Source organism: Lepisosteus platostomus, chromosome 4, assembly GCF_059453375.1.
Source record: "Lepisosteus platostomus isolate fLepPlt1 chromosome 4, fLepPlt1.hap1, whole genome shotgun sequence".
Taxonomy (NCBI): Eukaryota; Metazoa; Chordata; class Actinopteri; order Semionotiformes; family Lepisosteidae; genus Lepisosteus; species Lepisosteus platostomus.
Window position 1 is genome coordinate 55579960 of NC_142614.1, and position 15877 is coordinate 55595836.

At 40.1% G+C, this 15877-nt stretch overlaps 1 protein-coding gene across 1 annotated transcript; it reads left to right on the plus strand.

Moving 5' to 3' along the window:
- The first annotated feature begins 3337 nt into the window (after nucleotides 1-3337).
- Nucleotides 3338-15626, plus strand: fem1c (fem-1 homolog c). The gene is made up of 3 exons (XM_088629927.1): nucleotides 3338-3704; nucleotides 3809-4808; nucleotides 12886-15626. The coding sequence occupies exons 2-3, from the start codon at nucleotides 4265-4267 to the stop codon at nucleotides 14193-14195; spliced, it is 1854 nt and encodes a 617-aa protein (XP_088486053.1). The 5' UTR covers nucleotides 3338-3704; nucleotides 3809-4264; the 3' UTR covers nucleotides 14196-15626.
- Nucleotides 15627-15877: the final 251 nt, after the last annotated feature.

The following is a 15877-nucleotide window of genomic DNA, read 5'->3' on the forward strand; positions in this document are numbered from 1 at the left end:
CCTACAAACAGTAAAAAAGGATTAAACCCCTCTTATTCGTTTGTGCCGGTATGTGCTGCTGTCGTTTCCGAGATATAGCGCCCTTTTTTTTCGGGTAATCATCTGACTATCTACAAGGACGTTTACAGTTACCAACATACTCGGTACTTTAACTCCTGAATGTGATGAAAACAACGGGTACAATATGTTTTCTGAGTCTGGTCGGGTGGGGTGGATGTTTCAATATATTTCAACATAGCACCTTCTTTTTCAGGCTGTGACGTCACTCTGTGACATACTGTACAAAAACAGCAAGGTCACGACCACCAGATCTTTCAATTGTGATCTTTTGATCAGTTGACCCCAGCCTTTGCAGCGTTTACACCAATAAACCGTCTTACATTTAGGGAGGAGTTACTATGTTGGTTCATTGGGTGTTTTCTCTTTTAATTTTTAACAATATTCTCGAAAACGTATTGCTTGTGTACTCATTGTATATGGTGAAGAGACACCGTTGCTGTATCCTGAGAACAGTTTCCAAATTACCGCTGGTACAACACGAGTACCCATAATCACATTTTTAGTTATTAATTTCAAGATCGATATAAATTTACAATAAAAAACAAAACTGAAAGCAAAAGCATAGTAATATAATGATCATAGACTTTACATTTCTATTCATGTTTAAGTACAAAGCAGAAGGTGTTTCACCTATCTTAAATTTACGATTAAAATTGTCCCAATAGCATGTATTCATTGCAGAAAACAGCGGAGACAGTTATAATTCAAATAAAAAATGTATTTATTTTGAAGAATATGGGACATTGTGAATCAATAAAGACGTTAAAACAAATTAGCCGATGTAGGTCTTTAGCAAATAAGTAAAGCATTTTAAAAATGGATGATCATTGACAGTACACAAGCCGCTCTACCTAGCTTGTACAGCCCTCAGACCCGTGATTGGCTAAACCCCCGGCCTGAATCTTGGTGAACGTTTCGGGCCACGATTGGGTGAAACTTAGTGCAGCCCTAGGTAACCCTGTTTGCTGTATGAGCAAGTTTGATATACAGTAACACATCCATTGGTTTCCAATAACTGATCAATCTAAGCGAAGTCGCACTGAGCTCAAGATTGAATAGCAGACAAAGAATGTCATGGCATCCACACAGCGTTCACAACTCAGCTTGTCACGATAGGGGTGCTCGCATCAAGATCACATCGCGATACCCCCCCGTGTTACTTTCACAATACCTATCGTGACTGGTGCGCCACTGTCGCGACATGACGTCCATATATCGCGACATGACATACCCCCACAAGATGCCCCGCCTCCATGTCGCGACATGAAGTCCATATATCGTGACATGACATACCCCGACAAGATGCCCCGCCCCGTCGCGACACAAAGTCCATATATCCTATCTGGGTATTTCATGTCATGATATGACACCTTTGTCGCGACAGTGCGGCCAGGGTGCCATAGAAGCAAGGCGCCAGTCCTGATAGTCACTGCCGCGATGTACACGCGGTCCCTATCATGACATACTGTGGAGGTCTTGTAGCGACAGTATCCCATATGTAGGGAAAGAAAGGAAAACGTGCCTTAGAAAATAAAAAACAGAGATCTTCAATCACGATGATTTTACATACATTACAACCACAGTTATGTCACAGTTAACTTGTTGGCATGCGTCATGTCTTAAGTTTTATTCACATCTAAGGAGGCTAATATGTTTATGGATATTGTCTTAAAAATGTTAAGGGTACTGTCCATTTGCTGAATGAGTTGTAAAGATCACCTTAACTAGAGAACGACATTTTACAACATATCCAGTAAACTGTGCGTATTTCTATAAAATCCAAAGCAGAACGTTTTCTTACAATGATTACATTATATCGTCCCAAAACAGAGTAAAAGAAGAAAGAAATAAGTAAAGAGTTGAGTATAAAATTACTGTCACGATCGTAAGTCCCTCCTCCAGCCCTTTCTTGTTTGTATTGATTTGCACCTGATCCTGCACCAGGCTTCCCTTTAAAACCCAGGCGCTCCCACCATTCCAGGCTCAGCTTTGGAAGGAGGACGCTCGAAAGCCACGTCCCCATCCCGAGCGCCAGCTAACGAATGAGACTGGTCCGGTTCACCTATGACGTTTAGCAGGGCTGAGTGACGTCACCCCCCCCAATAAGCTAGGTCATTGTGTGGACAAAAAGCATAGTTATATTTCTGAAAGGGTTATATCTGAGCTTTTACAGAACAATAATTTATTAAGCTATGTGCAGATAGAAACAGACCTCAAGGTTTTTCAGTCGGAGAGCGGAAAATCCTTTTCGAAGTTGCCAAGTGCGAAAAGCATTTCTTCAAAGGAAACTCATGTAAGTTGGAACTGTCCAAGTGAATATTACGTAGCTCCGCAGTCCCATTTTCCTTTCTCTTTAACCCATAGTTAAAACTATCCTGTTATGTTTTTATTCATCATCTCATTTCTTGCGTGCTATTTTTGTTTAAGGTACGTGCCTGGACAAAGGATGGCAGTTTTACAGATCTGCGATTCTAAGGAAAACTAGAAACAGTTCATTTGTATTTAGGAGTGACTAAGCAACATAATCATTATTTCTCTTGTGCCAGCAGCTCACGACACAGGCACCTTTTTATATCTTACTCAGGTGGAATTGCCTATATAATAATTGAGTCGTGCTCTCAAAAGAAAGCGTGGGTTGCTACAGTAGCTGCAAACGGCTTTGAAAAACGAGAAGAATTTATCCGAGCTACAATAATCTGCAAAATCCCCTCAGAGTTCAAGAGCAGAATGGAACAATACACGCACGATGTATACTATATGTTGCAATATATTTGCAGTAGCCCCTTCAAATACCTTCGGTTTTAAATGTCTTTTTGGGTCAAATGTATGATAATCTGAACAGTGCATCAAAAATTAAATTATAGGAACCATGTACAGTACTTTAAATACCATGAGGTACGGCACAATGCCTCTTTTATTTATTTTTTAAATAATACTTTTATGATAAAACAAAACAGTTTTAATAGAAGGCTTTTTAAAATACATCAGGTAAAGACCGTGTTGATATACAAAAACAATCGCCTTGTAAATTCATTTGTAATATGTAATTACATCAAAGAAACAATTGCCATAATGCGGTTACCTAGCTAGAAAAAAAAAAGTTATCCTCCCTGTACCGGGGATAGCAAAACAAACCACATGAAAAGTGTTCAGTTTACTCAACATAAAAAAGTAATTCCCTAAGTCTTTTTTACAAACGCAGTGATTTCACACCCCACTGTTATGTAGCTGACGAATCGTGCAAACCACGGAAACCTTTGATTGGCTCCTCTCGCTGCCAGTAGGGCCCCCTGTTGGGAGGGGGCCGAGAGCTGCTGCGCTTCCTATTTAACTGCACTCCGCGGCTTGTGTGCTCAGTCGTCATACGGGGTGCTGCTGCCGGGAGGTGGGGTGTGTTGGCTGAAACACCTTCCGTGTTACAAATGTAAAAAGATAACACTCGCCAGTGTTTTGTTGTGCCGTCTTAGCCTTGGGAAGACGGGGATTGCGGGCACCCGCGGGGAGGAAGGACGCGGCCGGGCAGCAAAACGGAAAGGAAGGGTTTGCGGAACAGGAGAGAGAGAGAGAGAAGCCATTCATTCAGACGTCATTTGTCTCGCTGGAAACACACAGGAAACCCAGGCGGAGGCGGTTGCAGCTACCCTGTGAGTTCCCGTCTGGCCCACGCTGCATCCGAGTGGGGAAAAAAGGGGGAAAACATGTCCTCATTGGTTTTATTTTCTTCTGACACGAACTTCTCCGTGAGAAGGGAATGATCGCCGATGGCACTGCGGGAAGATGTGGGGTGCAGATCCCGAGCCCAGTGAAGCGGAGCTGAGTGTTGCGGGAGGGAAAGTCGACGCCGGAGAGCTGCCGGAGTGACCCGCAGCCGAGCCCTCGACACACACACAAAGGAAAGGGCGACAACTTCACCCCCCGAAAAGCTCGGGAACGCCGCAGCGGTATCCTCAAAACCCCCCAATGAGCCCTGATTTTGAATTTTTAAGGTTTGGAGCTGCGGTCATGGAGTTAATAAAGCAAGATTTTAATGAGAAACGGTGTGGGTTTACCTTAAACTGATTACGTGGCTCTCGAACGCAAAGTAGACAGGTTACGAAACAACGGGACTTTTTTTTTTCCAGTTTCCATCTGAACAAACTAGGTGCTGTACATTGATTTGTCGGTATCACACGTTTCTATATTTGTTCTACCTCTGCGGAATGAAATGGATCTGAAGACAGCGGTGTTTAACGCAGCCCGGGACGGAAAGCTCCGGCTGCTCCAGAAGCTGTTGGAGAACAAAGCTGGGGATGAAGTTTCCAAGTTGATGGCGGAAAAGACCAACGGCGCGACACCGCTGCTGATGGCAGCGCGCTACGGGCACCTGGATTTGGTGGAGTATCTCCTGGAGTGTTGCTTGGCCCCAGTCGAAGTCGGGGGATCTGTAAACTTTGACGGCGAAACCATCGAGGGGGCCCCCCCGTTGTGGGCAGCCTCTGCGGCCGGGCACCTGAAGGTGGTGCAGTCCCTGCTGGGCCACGGAGCCTCCGTCAACAACACGACGCTGACCAACTCGACCCCCCTGAGGGCCGCCTGTTTCGACGGGCACCTCGACATTGTGAAGTACCTGGTGGAGCACAAGGCCGATCTCGAAGTGGCCAATCGCCACGGGCACACCTGCCTCATGATTTCTTGTTACAAGGGGCACAAGGAAATCGCTCAGTACCTCTTGGAGAAAGGTGCTGATGTCAACAGGAAAAGCGTGAAAGGTAGGTGAAGAGTCGAACTGCACACGGGCTGCCAGTTTGCCCAGGGGCTGAATGAGAAGCCCTTAACAACTAGAGCGAAGAAGGGGGGGGGGGGGACAACTTCCTTGACTTGCTGTATCCTGAGCAGTCCGTTCCGTGACTCATTAATTGTATCCTCTCGCACTGTTTCGTAGCGGTGTAACAGTCGCAAACACGTAGGTTTACGGTTTAACCCGTTAATTTAAATCCAAAAAAAGCTTTGCAGGTGCATTTTTAAAACCACCCCCAGCACCACAGTTGACATCAGCGACCTAAATTTGCATGTTTACCTTGGAGATCTGTGGCCGGCAGAACCGCAAAGAGCCCTGCTATGTGGCTTCATCCTGTCTGTTTCAATGAAATGTGCATCGGGCAGATTACTCACAGTAAACATTCTGCATAGCGTTTCAATATTGGTGTGTGATTTCATTTGAAAGTTGTCTCATTGTGGACTTTTACTTTTACAGCCATCATTTGAAGCTAGATTTTAGTGTACTGTCAATCGTACTAAGCATAAAACCGTGATGGAACGATAACTAAAAGGGTTTGTAAAAGGAAAGGCTAATTCATTCATTAAACTGTTTGACCATATCATTTTAAGTAAAGCTTTAAGACCATGTAAACCAAAATTGCAGGTGCTTTTAAAAATTTTAATAGCTGTGATAGAGCCCCCAAGTTACAAATAGGTCTAGTTAATACAGTGTTCGTGAATTATTGTGCTTTGGGTCCAAACTGTAGAAAGCTTCATGTGTCAAAATATTGTTTATTTTATTTAATGCATGCTGTTTTTTTGTACACAGTACTTATCTACAATGAAAGCTCTTACTGGTATCAATATTCCTCTTTTGATATATATTGATATTATATTGTTAAGGTCCTAAAGTGTTTATTTTATTCTACTACTATATTCAAAGCAAAATCAGATGTGGGCAAATAAAATAATTTTCTGTTTCTTAGGAAAAAAAATAGTTACCTAAACTGCAGATTAGCAATGTTTTGGTTTGCTACTGACATTCCAAAATAAAATGATCGCGATGCATGCAGAGCTTGAATCACATTTGAGAGAAAGTAAACTGTTTCTATTTTAGTTTGTTGTGGGAAGATTCCTGCTGTTACTGTGGACAGTTAATTGTTAATTTAATCCTTATTACCATCAATACATCATTTCTAGAACAAGTTTTACATTTAATTACTTTAAGAATTTAGTGTATAGTAAATGCTATATGAGCCTCTTTGGGTAGACCTATGAGATGAACAGAAATATACAATATTTAACAGAGCTTTTGCTCAGTTAAGTTTCATTGTATTCATCAAAAAGGTGGTTCACTGATCCTAGCTTAAAGCCTTTAGAAGTTCGTGCAGAATAATTCACTAACAGGGCTTTGTACCAAAGATGTGTAATTACATTCTGAGAACTTTATGGCACTTTTTAATACAAATTCTGCTATGCACCTGTTCGGTACAACAGTGCTTTTTGGGATTTCGCAAGCTTAAACAATGAAATACAAACCCTGTAACAACTGAAATCCTCTACTGCTTCAATGAACCGTTTTACAAGGCTGTGCAGTGCCAATTTGCAGAAGCATTCATCTCTCTCTGGTTTTGCTATTGTCTTTGGAACAAGTATGGCTTTGGCGTGTATAGATTTTCAATTTGTCCTAGTTAGTTACCACTGTAAAAATCAGAGTTTATTGAATTCCAGACTTTTTTTTGTTTTCTTATGCCCGTGTTTAACTTTTTTGTTGTCATGGGTAACAAACTGGATGCTACACAGTGTTTCTTTTAGCCATTAAGTAGGACTAACATTCCTGGCAAAATCTGGTGAATTGCCGTGGTTTCAGTTTCCTGTTTGTTGCTTACAGTGATTAAATAAGGTAGTGTTGAGGTGATGTGCAGAATAAGTTTTTTCATTTGCTGGATTTTCTGTCATAATCTTCTTGCCTGACCGAACACTACTTGTGGTATGGAGGACATTTGACAGTTGTCAGTCATCACTGGATCATCCATGGACTGTTTAATGTTTTAATGAAAGGACATTTTGGGAAGCATTCTTCGCTTTGTTGAGAAATATAATTCTTTTCTGTATTATCCGAGTCCATTTAGACACTTCTGCACACATGTGAAACGTATACTTATGTATCCTAGAAACAAATTTAGATAGGGTTGGTTTGATTCAGTCTCCTCCACTTAAACGTTAAATTTTTTACTGCTCACTCATGAAACAGTTGATTTACTGTCATTAAAACCGGAATCGACACATTTTGGGAAATTTCCCATTTTCTCACCTGGCAATCCATGTCTGAAACAGATGTACAGAGTATGGTGGAATCAATGCTATGGACCAGCTAGTTAACCCAGGCTTTTCCCAGCCATGTTTCTAAAGGACTTTGTTCTTTTTAATATATTAATTCCTTTCTCTAGGTACTGAAAATCACTTAGCTAGTTTAGGACCAGCTGGAACAAAGTGCACATTTACACTATGATCAAGAATTCTCCCTTCTGCGTTCTAAAATGCTCTCGAAGGCAGGGACTTGTATCTCTGAGAATGAAGTATGTTTGAGCGGTCTGCTTTGTGTACAGCATTGATCTCCTTTTGAAAGTGTAAAAAGGGATTTCCTTTTAAAGTTTTAAATATGGAGTGGTTGCTAGTTGAAGGGTTCTGGAGTGTAATTTATCATCAGTTACATTATCAGTCCATTACATACCATAAAATGTTACTTGTGGAGAAGGTCAATATAACCTGTAGTAAACCTATTTTTGGTGATCAAGAGAAATTTCTGGAATTATATTGTCATCTAGTTTGAGGGTACTAACACATTTGGAAATGGAAACTGTTCCAAAACAACACTATAAATAGTATTGTATAATAATAGTTCTATAATCTGTGGCACTTTAAAATATGGAAACTAGAAAAAAGTTCTCTTAAGCAAAATGTACATAATTACCAATAGCAAATGCAGTCACTTAGGTTCTCCGGTTTTATGCTACTGGACTTTAGAGGATTGTTTTTGCCATTGAAAGGAATTTTAAAATATCAGATATTGTCAGTGCAGTTTACTCTAAAAGACATCAGTACAGTATTATAATTCTGTATTGTATTATGAGGTTCCATGTATACATTTAAATACTGAATCCTGATGATTTAAGTAGCTTATTTGAATTGGTTTGAATGTTTTAAAACGTTCACCTTTATAAAGAATTGTAAATACCTTTGTAAAGAATAGTTACAGGAAATCCTGGTGGTGTTTGAGTTTAGGATAAGTATCGGTTATGTGATTGTGTGCTTCTTTCACAACTAAAATATGTATAAAATATAAGAGCCCAAGTTACAACTTGTTCCTTCAGTGCTGAAATGACATCTGATTGCATAGTGACTGCTGGAAATATTCCAATACCAGGTGTTGGGTAGCATATGCACCAGAAAAGTGGCATGTATCCTCTAGACTCTGTTCAGAATGCAACTTCAGCTTTTTCCAGCAAAAAATGATGTTTTGGAACACATTCTGCATCATTTACAATAGGATATTGAGGAAGTCCTTTTGTTCCGGAACTTGCATTTGAGAGGAAGTGCTTCAATCCTTTGCTCATGGCTTAATAAATCTATTTCCTAGCGCAGGTTTATGTTAGAGCAGGTGATTACATTTTGAGGGCAGTTGATTAGTGTAGTATGTTATCCATATTAAGTCTGTTTGCCCCCTTTCCATCCATTTAATTCGTGAATTAAGTGTTACGTGTTAAAATGTCACACAACAGGAGAGTACTGTAAGGACATAAATGTGGTTTCCCCATTTGTTTGACTTTTCTGTTTGAGTTAAGAGATTCCCAGTGATGTTTTATGTCATCACAACTTAGGGCTCCCCAGTTTTCTTTCTTCTCCTTTCAACATGGAATAAACCTATTACTTGTTCCCTAACTTAAGTATGTTTCATGACAGTCTGCTTGTTTGATAGAATAGGTTCTCCAGATGTCACCTCATTTGAATGTATTTCTTTGCAAGGACTTGTCACTGATGTATTCCATGTCAGGTGAAGAAAAAATGAAGTGTTTTTCTTTTTTCACAATTTCCTACAGTATGGAATTATAATGTATTCAGATTGAATATATTTCCCACTAATCGACAAAAGACTTGCGCCAAATTTAGTGCTTAACTTTGAGGCCAGTTCAGGTCAATTTTTGAAATTCTCAACTCTTTAGACCATAAAATCTTCTTACAGATTGTCTCATTATCTCCCACATGCCTTCTGACATACTTTAGTTGACATTTGATGGGTTTTTAAAAAATAAATAAATTTGACCTTTTAGTGTGTTGTCAGTGGGGGGAAAAAAAAACATATTCCATATTGTTCTGTAACACCATAAAATGTGACTGGGGGGTGAGTGATTACCTTTCAAAGCCACTGTGCATTTTAAGTTCATATAACTAAACCTTGTAAGTTTTTCTTTCCCCTCCAAGTTGCTGCAGTTAAGTGTAAAATAATTGTTAAAAAAAATACTGGGAACACTAATGTTATCCAGAATATCCAGTGTTAAAATAAATGTCTCTGTGAGTTAAGTTAAAACTACCATTACTTTTCTTTCATTTCCACTGTCATTTATGATGTAAGACCTGTAAGAAATTAGGTTGGGTTGTATCGACCTTTAGGTTTAAGTGAGGCGAAAATAAGAGGTAAGAGGTTTGTCAACCAAGAGAAATTGAACAAGATGAGGGGTTGCTGGTCTGCAGCAGAAGAGGATTAACGCTGGTAGGCCTGGTTATGCAGTTGAGTATTTTTCCACCAGATAATTGAGTCCGTCTTGCTTTCTCACGGTAACAATCAGGCTTGCAAGTTCTTTCATGTATAGACATTTCTTCTGCGAAGAAGAACCGTTAACATGGGATATTTATTTTAGCTTAAAGCAATTTTAAATTGGGCTATATATAGATTTAAAGGGTGTAGATTTGACAGTTCTCGTTTAGCTGTGTAAAAGCAGTCTTTTATATCCTTCATTTAAATTTCTTCGAACTTTAAAATATTAAGATTTTACGTCTCATGCACAATTGAAACTTTGCTAATTTTGCTAGTGTGAAGTGGGAATTCTGTTAAGGAGCACAGGATGTTTGACTATTTCTTATCCTACATTTTCAGTGTTTTTCTTATTTTGATTGAATCCGCATCTTCTGTATTCAGAATTCTACGCTGTTTTTTTTTTTAATTGACTCATGAAGCACTCATTATTCAGGACATGATTACCATCTTACTTAGAATGAATTGGCTTTTTTTAACTTAATTTGTCACTACAGATATCGCAATTTTTTTTTCCTGGAAGACCTTTAAAGGCTGTTCTGCTGTATTGATCTTTATTTCTTCTAGTGAAAACAGGCTTTTTTAAAAAATATTTATTAGAGGAGACTCTTCACTGGTTTCACAGCCCATTCATGTTGCAGAAGTATTGCTGATGAAAAATATTAGTTTTCTTGGTTTATACATTAAAAAAAAATCCATTCTCAGATCTCAGGAGATGTACACAGGACAAGGGAGGGGACATCATCAAACCTAAATTACTGAGCCCATTTTTAAAGGTTAAACTGATACTTCTAAAAATTCCTAACATTTCCCAACTAGTTTATTACTTTCGTAAACTGTCTACTGTTTTCTGACCACACAATGTTAGTGTCCTTCCCTTTTACCAGGCCATATATTTTACCAATTGTACCACTTTTTTTAGAATTTACCAGAAGACCTTTTGTTATGCTTAAAGTTACAATATTTAAAGCTGGAGTTTCTGTTTCTGAATTATCCACATGCCTGCTTTGGAATTGGCAGTTGGTTAAAGACCCCTAGTAATGACTTGACCAGCAGCAGGTGACAGTAAAATTCTGCTTCCCTGATGCGCGCACCTGCATGCTCCACAGTGCTCAACAGGGGAGCTGATACCGCTTGGAAGAGCGGCATTTCTTAAGCTGGGTTCATCACAAGCCCGCTGGGACCCGGTGTATCGCAACACAACCTCCGTTTGGCAGCTAGCCACAAGGCCGACCCCACGCAACCAAGCTCAAACCCACTTTGTTAGTGCTCGGGCCAGTTGTGCGCAGCTTGGCCTGGAGTCGTCTTCGCGCTCAGCTAGTGAGACAGCTCAGGCTCCTGACATCCGGGCTGCACAGAGTTAATTTTACTGCTTTCCACCTTTTTGTTTTTCTCCCAAACACCCACCCACTCCCTCACACCCAGCGTTCAGTGGGCTCTGCGGCAGCCCTCACAGTACTAGAAGCTGCCTGCGCCTTGCCATTCAGTTTTGCGTTGCCATAGTAACAGAGAGGCTGTGGTAGGTAGGCTTTCCTCCTGTATCAATATTTGCTGCATTCACTTATTTCCCTGTTTGAGGGAAGTATATGGTGAGAGAGCAAAAATGCATTAGTGTTGTGGTTTATCTTCAAATTTCTTTCCCCCCCACATTAATTCGCTAATTCTTATACTTCCGAAGACATTCCCTTGCCGCACGTTTTCATGATAGCAAAGTTAGTTGTTTTAATTTTAGAAATGGCAACTTCAGTTTGTAAAAATGTGCACAAAGTTGGCCTTTAAGTCGCTTTTTTCAGGATATTTATAACTGTGCTTTCATATATAGACATTACCTAGAGCACGGTGTTGTAAAGGCCTCTATTAATCAAGTAGTAATTCCACTAACTTTGAAAGCAGATGCATCCATTAGGCTCCTCCAACCCCTCATTTTAGTTGAAGGATTTTTGTTCACCCAACAGTTTTGATTGACATTTATTGCTCTTTAGAATAGAGGAGGGTATGGCAGTTACAATGCAAGCTAAATGAGCTGTAGGAATAATCATCTTCTCAAGCATACCTTTTGTTTAGACAGTTATGAATTATATTCATCCACAGATAAATATTTATGACATTTTGTAATTTTTACTTTCCTCATAAATACAACATGTTTTGAAGATTTATAATGAGGCATCTTATGTATCCTTGCATATTAAATACTACATTAGTTCTTTTAACATGCATTTTTTTATGGCTAAAACAAACTACTTTTGCATAAACCTCATTTAGTAAGAAACTAATTAAAGGTTTTCTACACTAGTCATTCTGTGAAACCCATGCATGCTTGTTAGCAAGGAGCAGGCTTGGTGCGCAGGCAACGGTGAACATATGGAGGCGAATTCTATGCAGAAAGTGAAAACAAAGGAAATACACATTTCCACTCCACAGGCAAAATGTTTTTTACTTTTCACTTTTCAGCAAGGAATGAACTGTACCTTTTGTTTTGTAGATCAAAATACTACCACGCGAAAAGGTTGCCTTGTTAAAGTTTAACATTGGTAATGTTCGTGTTTTCTGGAAGAAATATCGCAAAACCTTTTGTAAGGCTTAATAAAAGAGCCTTCATTTCTTACTTCCAATGAATTGGTGCAAAAATAATTTGTAAAAATGTTAGGGATATTAGTGATATTTTGCACTTAGCTAATTCATAATTGTGGTTACTAATTATAGCCATGTACTTCATAAATTGTTTCCACAGAGTGTATATTTTGATGCCTTATCTTATTTCTGGCTTTAGCAATATTTTTTTACTTTCTTTGCAGTAAGCTGATTTACACAAGTACAGTTTAGAAGACCTTTGCATCGACTAAAACTTTAATTAGCTGAAAATGTGATGAACTCTCTATTAAACTTGCTGAACCAGAATTAGTGATTTATTTTTCTAAATATCAGAACATAGAGAGGTTATAAGATGGGATGAGGGTATTTGGCCAGTCTAGCCTCCTTAACTGTGAGCAGCTAATTAATTTGAAGATTTCAATCCGAGAGAACCTTGTTCCATACTCCCACAATCTGATTTTATCAACATGATTTAATACAGTTTTTTTAATTTTATAGAACATTATTTTTATGTGCTTGAACTTTCATGTTTTTTTAGAATACCGAGTCTCCCAGCTCTTGCAGTGTTGCTGATTGCAGGCTTCGTGGTTTCTATGGCTAAGGTTTAGGTGTTGGTGTGGGGATGTGATATTGTCTTTCCTTGAAGACAGCTCTCTTAACATGCGATCTTGTATCCCCTCCAGGTAACACTGCTCTGCATGACTGCGCTGAATCGGGCAGCCTGGAAATCATGAAAATGCTGCTGAAGTATGGTGCTAAAATGGAGAAGGATGGCTATGGAATGACACCCTTGCTGTCAGCCAGCGTGACAGGGCACACGAACATTGTCGACTTTCTAACTCAGCACCAGCAGACAAGCAAAATGGAGAGGATCAATGCCCTGGAGCTGCTGGGCGCAACCTTTGTGGACAAAAAGAGGGACCTCTTGGGTGCGCTGAAATACTGGAAGAAGGCTATGGACATGCGATATAGCGAAAAGGGCAATATTCTGTACAAGGCCGAGCCGAAACACTTGATTATGGCTTACGATTATGCCAAGGAAGTAAACTGTGCCGATGAGCTCGATAACCTGATTGCTGACCCCGATGAGATGAGAATGCAGGCCCTGCTTATCAGAGAGAGGATTCTGGGCCCTTCGCACCCCGATACCTCTTATTACATCCGCTACAGGGGTGCAGTCTATGCAGACTCTGGCAACTTTGAGAGGTGTATTAACCTTTGGAAGTATGCCCTAGACATGCAACAGAGCAACCTGGATCCCCTGAGCCCCATGACAGCCAGCAGCCTGCTCTCCTTTGCTGAGCTCTTCTCCTTCATGTTGCAAGACCGGGCCAAGGGATTGCTGGGCACGTCTGTGTCCTTTGATGACCTCATGGGTATCCTCAGCAAAAGTGTGCTGGAGATTGAGAGAGCCGTCAAGCAGACGCAGCCCCCGCCCGATCCTGCTCAGCTTAGCAAGGCTCTTTCCATCATTCTGCACTTGATCTGTCTGCTGGAGAAGGTCCCGTGCACTGTGGAGCAAGACCACTTCAAGAAGGAGACGATCTACAGGTTTCTCAAGCTGCGGCCGAGCGGGAAGAACGGCTACACCCCGCTCCATCTGGCGGTCGACAGGAACACTACCTGCGTGGGGCGCTACCCCGTCTGCAAGTTTCCCTCCTACCAGGTGGCCTCGATTCTTGTGGAATGTGGGGCGGACGTGAACTGCAGGGACGAGGACAATAACAGCCCTTTGCACGTGGCAGCCTTTAACAACAACCCGGACATCATGAACTTGCTGATCGCCTGCGGCTCCCACTTTGACAGTACAAACTCCTTCAAGCAGACCGCTTGCGACCTGCTGGATGAGAAAGAAATGGCGAAAAATCTGATCCAGCCCATTAACCACACTACACTGCAGTGTCTGGCAGCGCGTGTTATAGTTAAACACAACCTTGTGTACAGGGGTAACATCCCTCAGAAACTGGAGGCCTTTGTGCTGCTTCATAGATAATAACTAAAACCCAGGGTTCATCCGGCTGCCATAATTATTGGGGTGTGAGGAGTCCTGACCCTGGTTTTATCCCCCTTTTCAAAGTTCTACGATTTGTATTTTACAGACTCTGAATGACAACATGCTTTAATTGAAAAGCTCCTGACCCCACGTTTCCTCACATCCAACGTGCAGATTGCATACGGAAAGCATGACGATGATGTGTAATGATTAGACATACAGTATTTTGTACAAAAATGTTTGTTTTGCTTGAACTGAAAATACTTTCTTAATTCATGCGGTTTCTGACAGTTCTCGGAACACATCTGCCAAAGTCCCATCTGCTTTATGCTCCTCTGTTTCTATGCAAAGATAGTAGGATATTTGGGACTGTAGGTTATTTTTTAATTATATTGCTTGTGTATGGATATTCTGTAAATTTGCATCTGTTTTAAGCTTTGTGCTGTTATTTTTCTTGTTGCATTTTTATTTCTGATTCATGGTTTATATCAACTGGACTTTTCCCCTCCCTCCAGATCACAGAGCTTTATTTAGTAGTTAATGTTTGCAAATACCATAAGTGCTTTATCTTTCCTATGCACTGGCTTCAATATGTGACTGTTCTGTGTTTGCACTTGTCTATGCAGCAGCAAGAGTTTTTCTTCTAATGCCCCGTTTTCTTTGGATTGGATGTTTGCCCAGAACCTTCCATACGTTCTTTGACATTTCATAACGGGACAATGTAGATCAGTGCGAAAACAACCTGGTTTTGCGTTTGTTGGTATTTCCTCCGAATTTGATTTTGATCTTAAAAAGAGAGCCTGTTCATTTTTAGGACGGACAGCATAATTGCTTTTATTCGGTTTAAGAGAACAAGGTTGTGTCCTGAGTGTTTGTATCCACAACTGCGTTTTCATCTTCTGTGGACTTGTTGGTGCTGATGTGAAGCCTGAAATTGGAAGCAGAAACTCAATTTTAAATTGTATTCAAAAAGACATTAAACACTACAGTATTCTTGCATTAGAAGAAACTTGTAAACTTCCATTCATCATCTTAAGGATAGATTTGACTTTTTGTTGTTTAAAGAAATAGTCCTTGCTATCCTTACAAAACCTATTTCTGTAAAATCTTTTAAGCTGGGCAAAATGTTTTCATTTCTTCCTATGTTTTTTTCACATGTATCTGTACAGATTTAAGAATGTCAAAGCTGTCCTGTACTCTTTACAGGCTTTTTTTCCCTTATTTTTTGCTCATTGGCTTTACTCTCGTGGCAAAAAGGGCTTTTCAGATTTCTAGAAACAAGTTTCACTTCAGAAACAAAATTAGTTACATCAGGTGATGACTGTAATTTTGCACTTTATTTTGGTGGCATGTAAGATTTCTAATGGCATACAAGCCCAGCTAATGTCTTAAACAGGCAAAATGTTCACAATAAAACAGTGTTGCACTTGCTTTCTGGGCACTATTGTCTATTTTAAAACTGGTTCTACACTCAATATATAGAAAAATTGAGGTTATAGGCACATATGTAAAGTTGCATAGGTAAGAAGGGTATTGCGCATTTTGTTTCTTAGTTTAGCTGTGTTTCTGTAATGGAACAATGTTATTTTTAAAAATTCCATGTAGTACAACTCGTGCTAAATATCATATGAGCATGACATGATGTTTTCGAGACTCTCAGCCCCTGACTCAGTATTATAGTG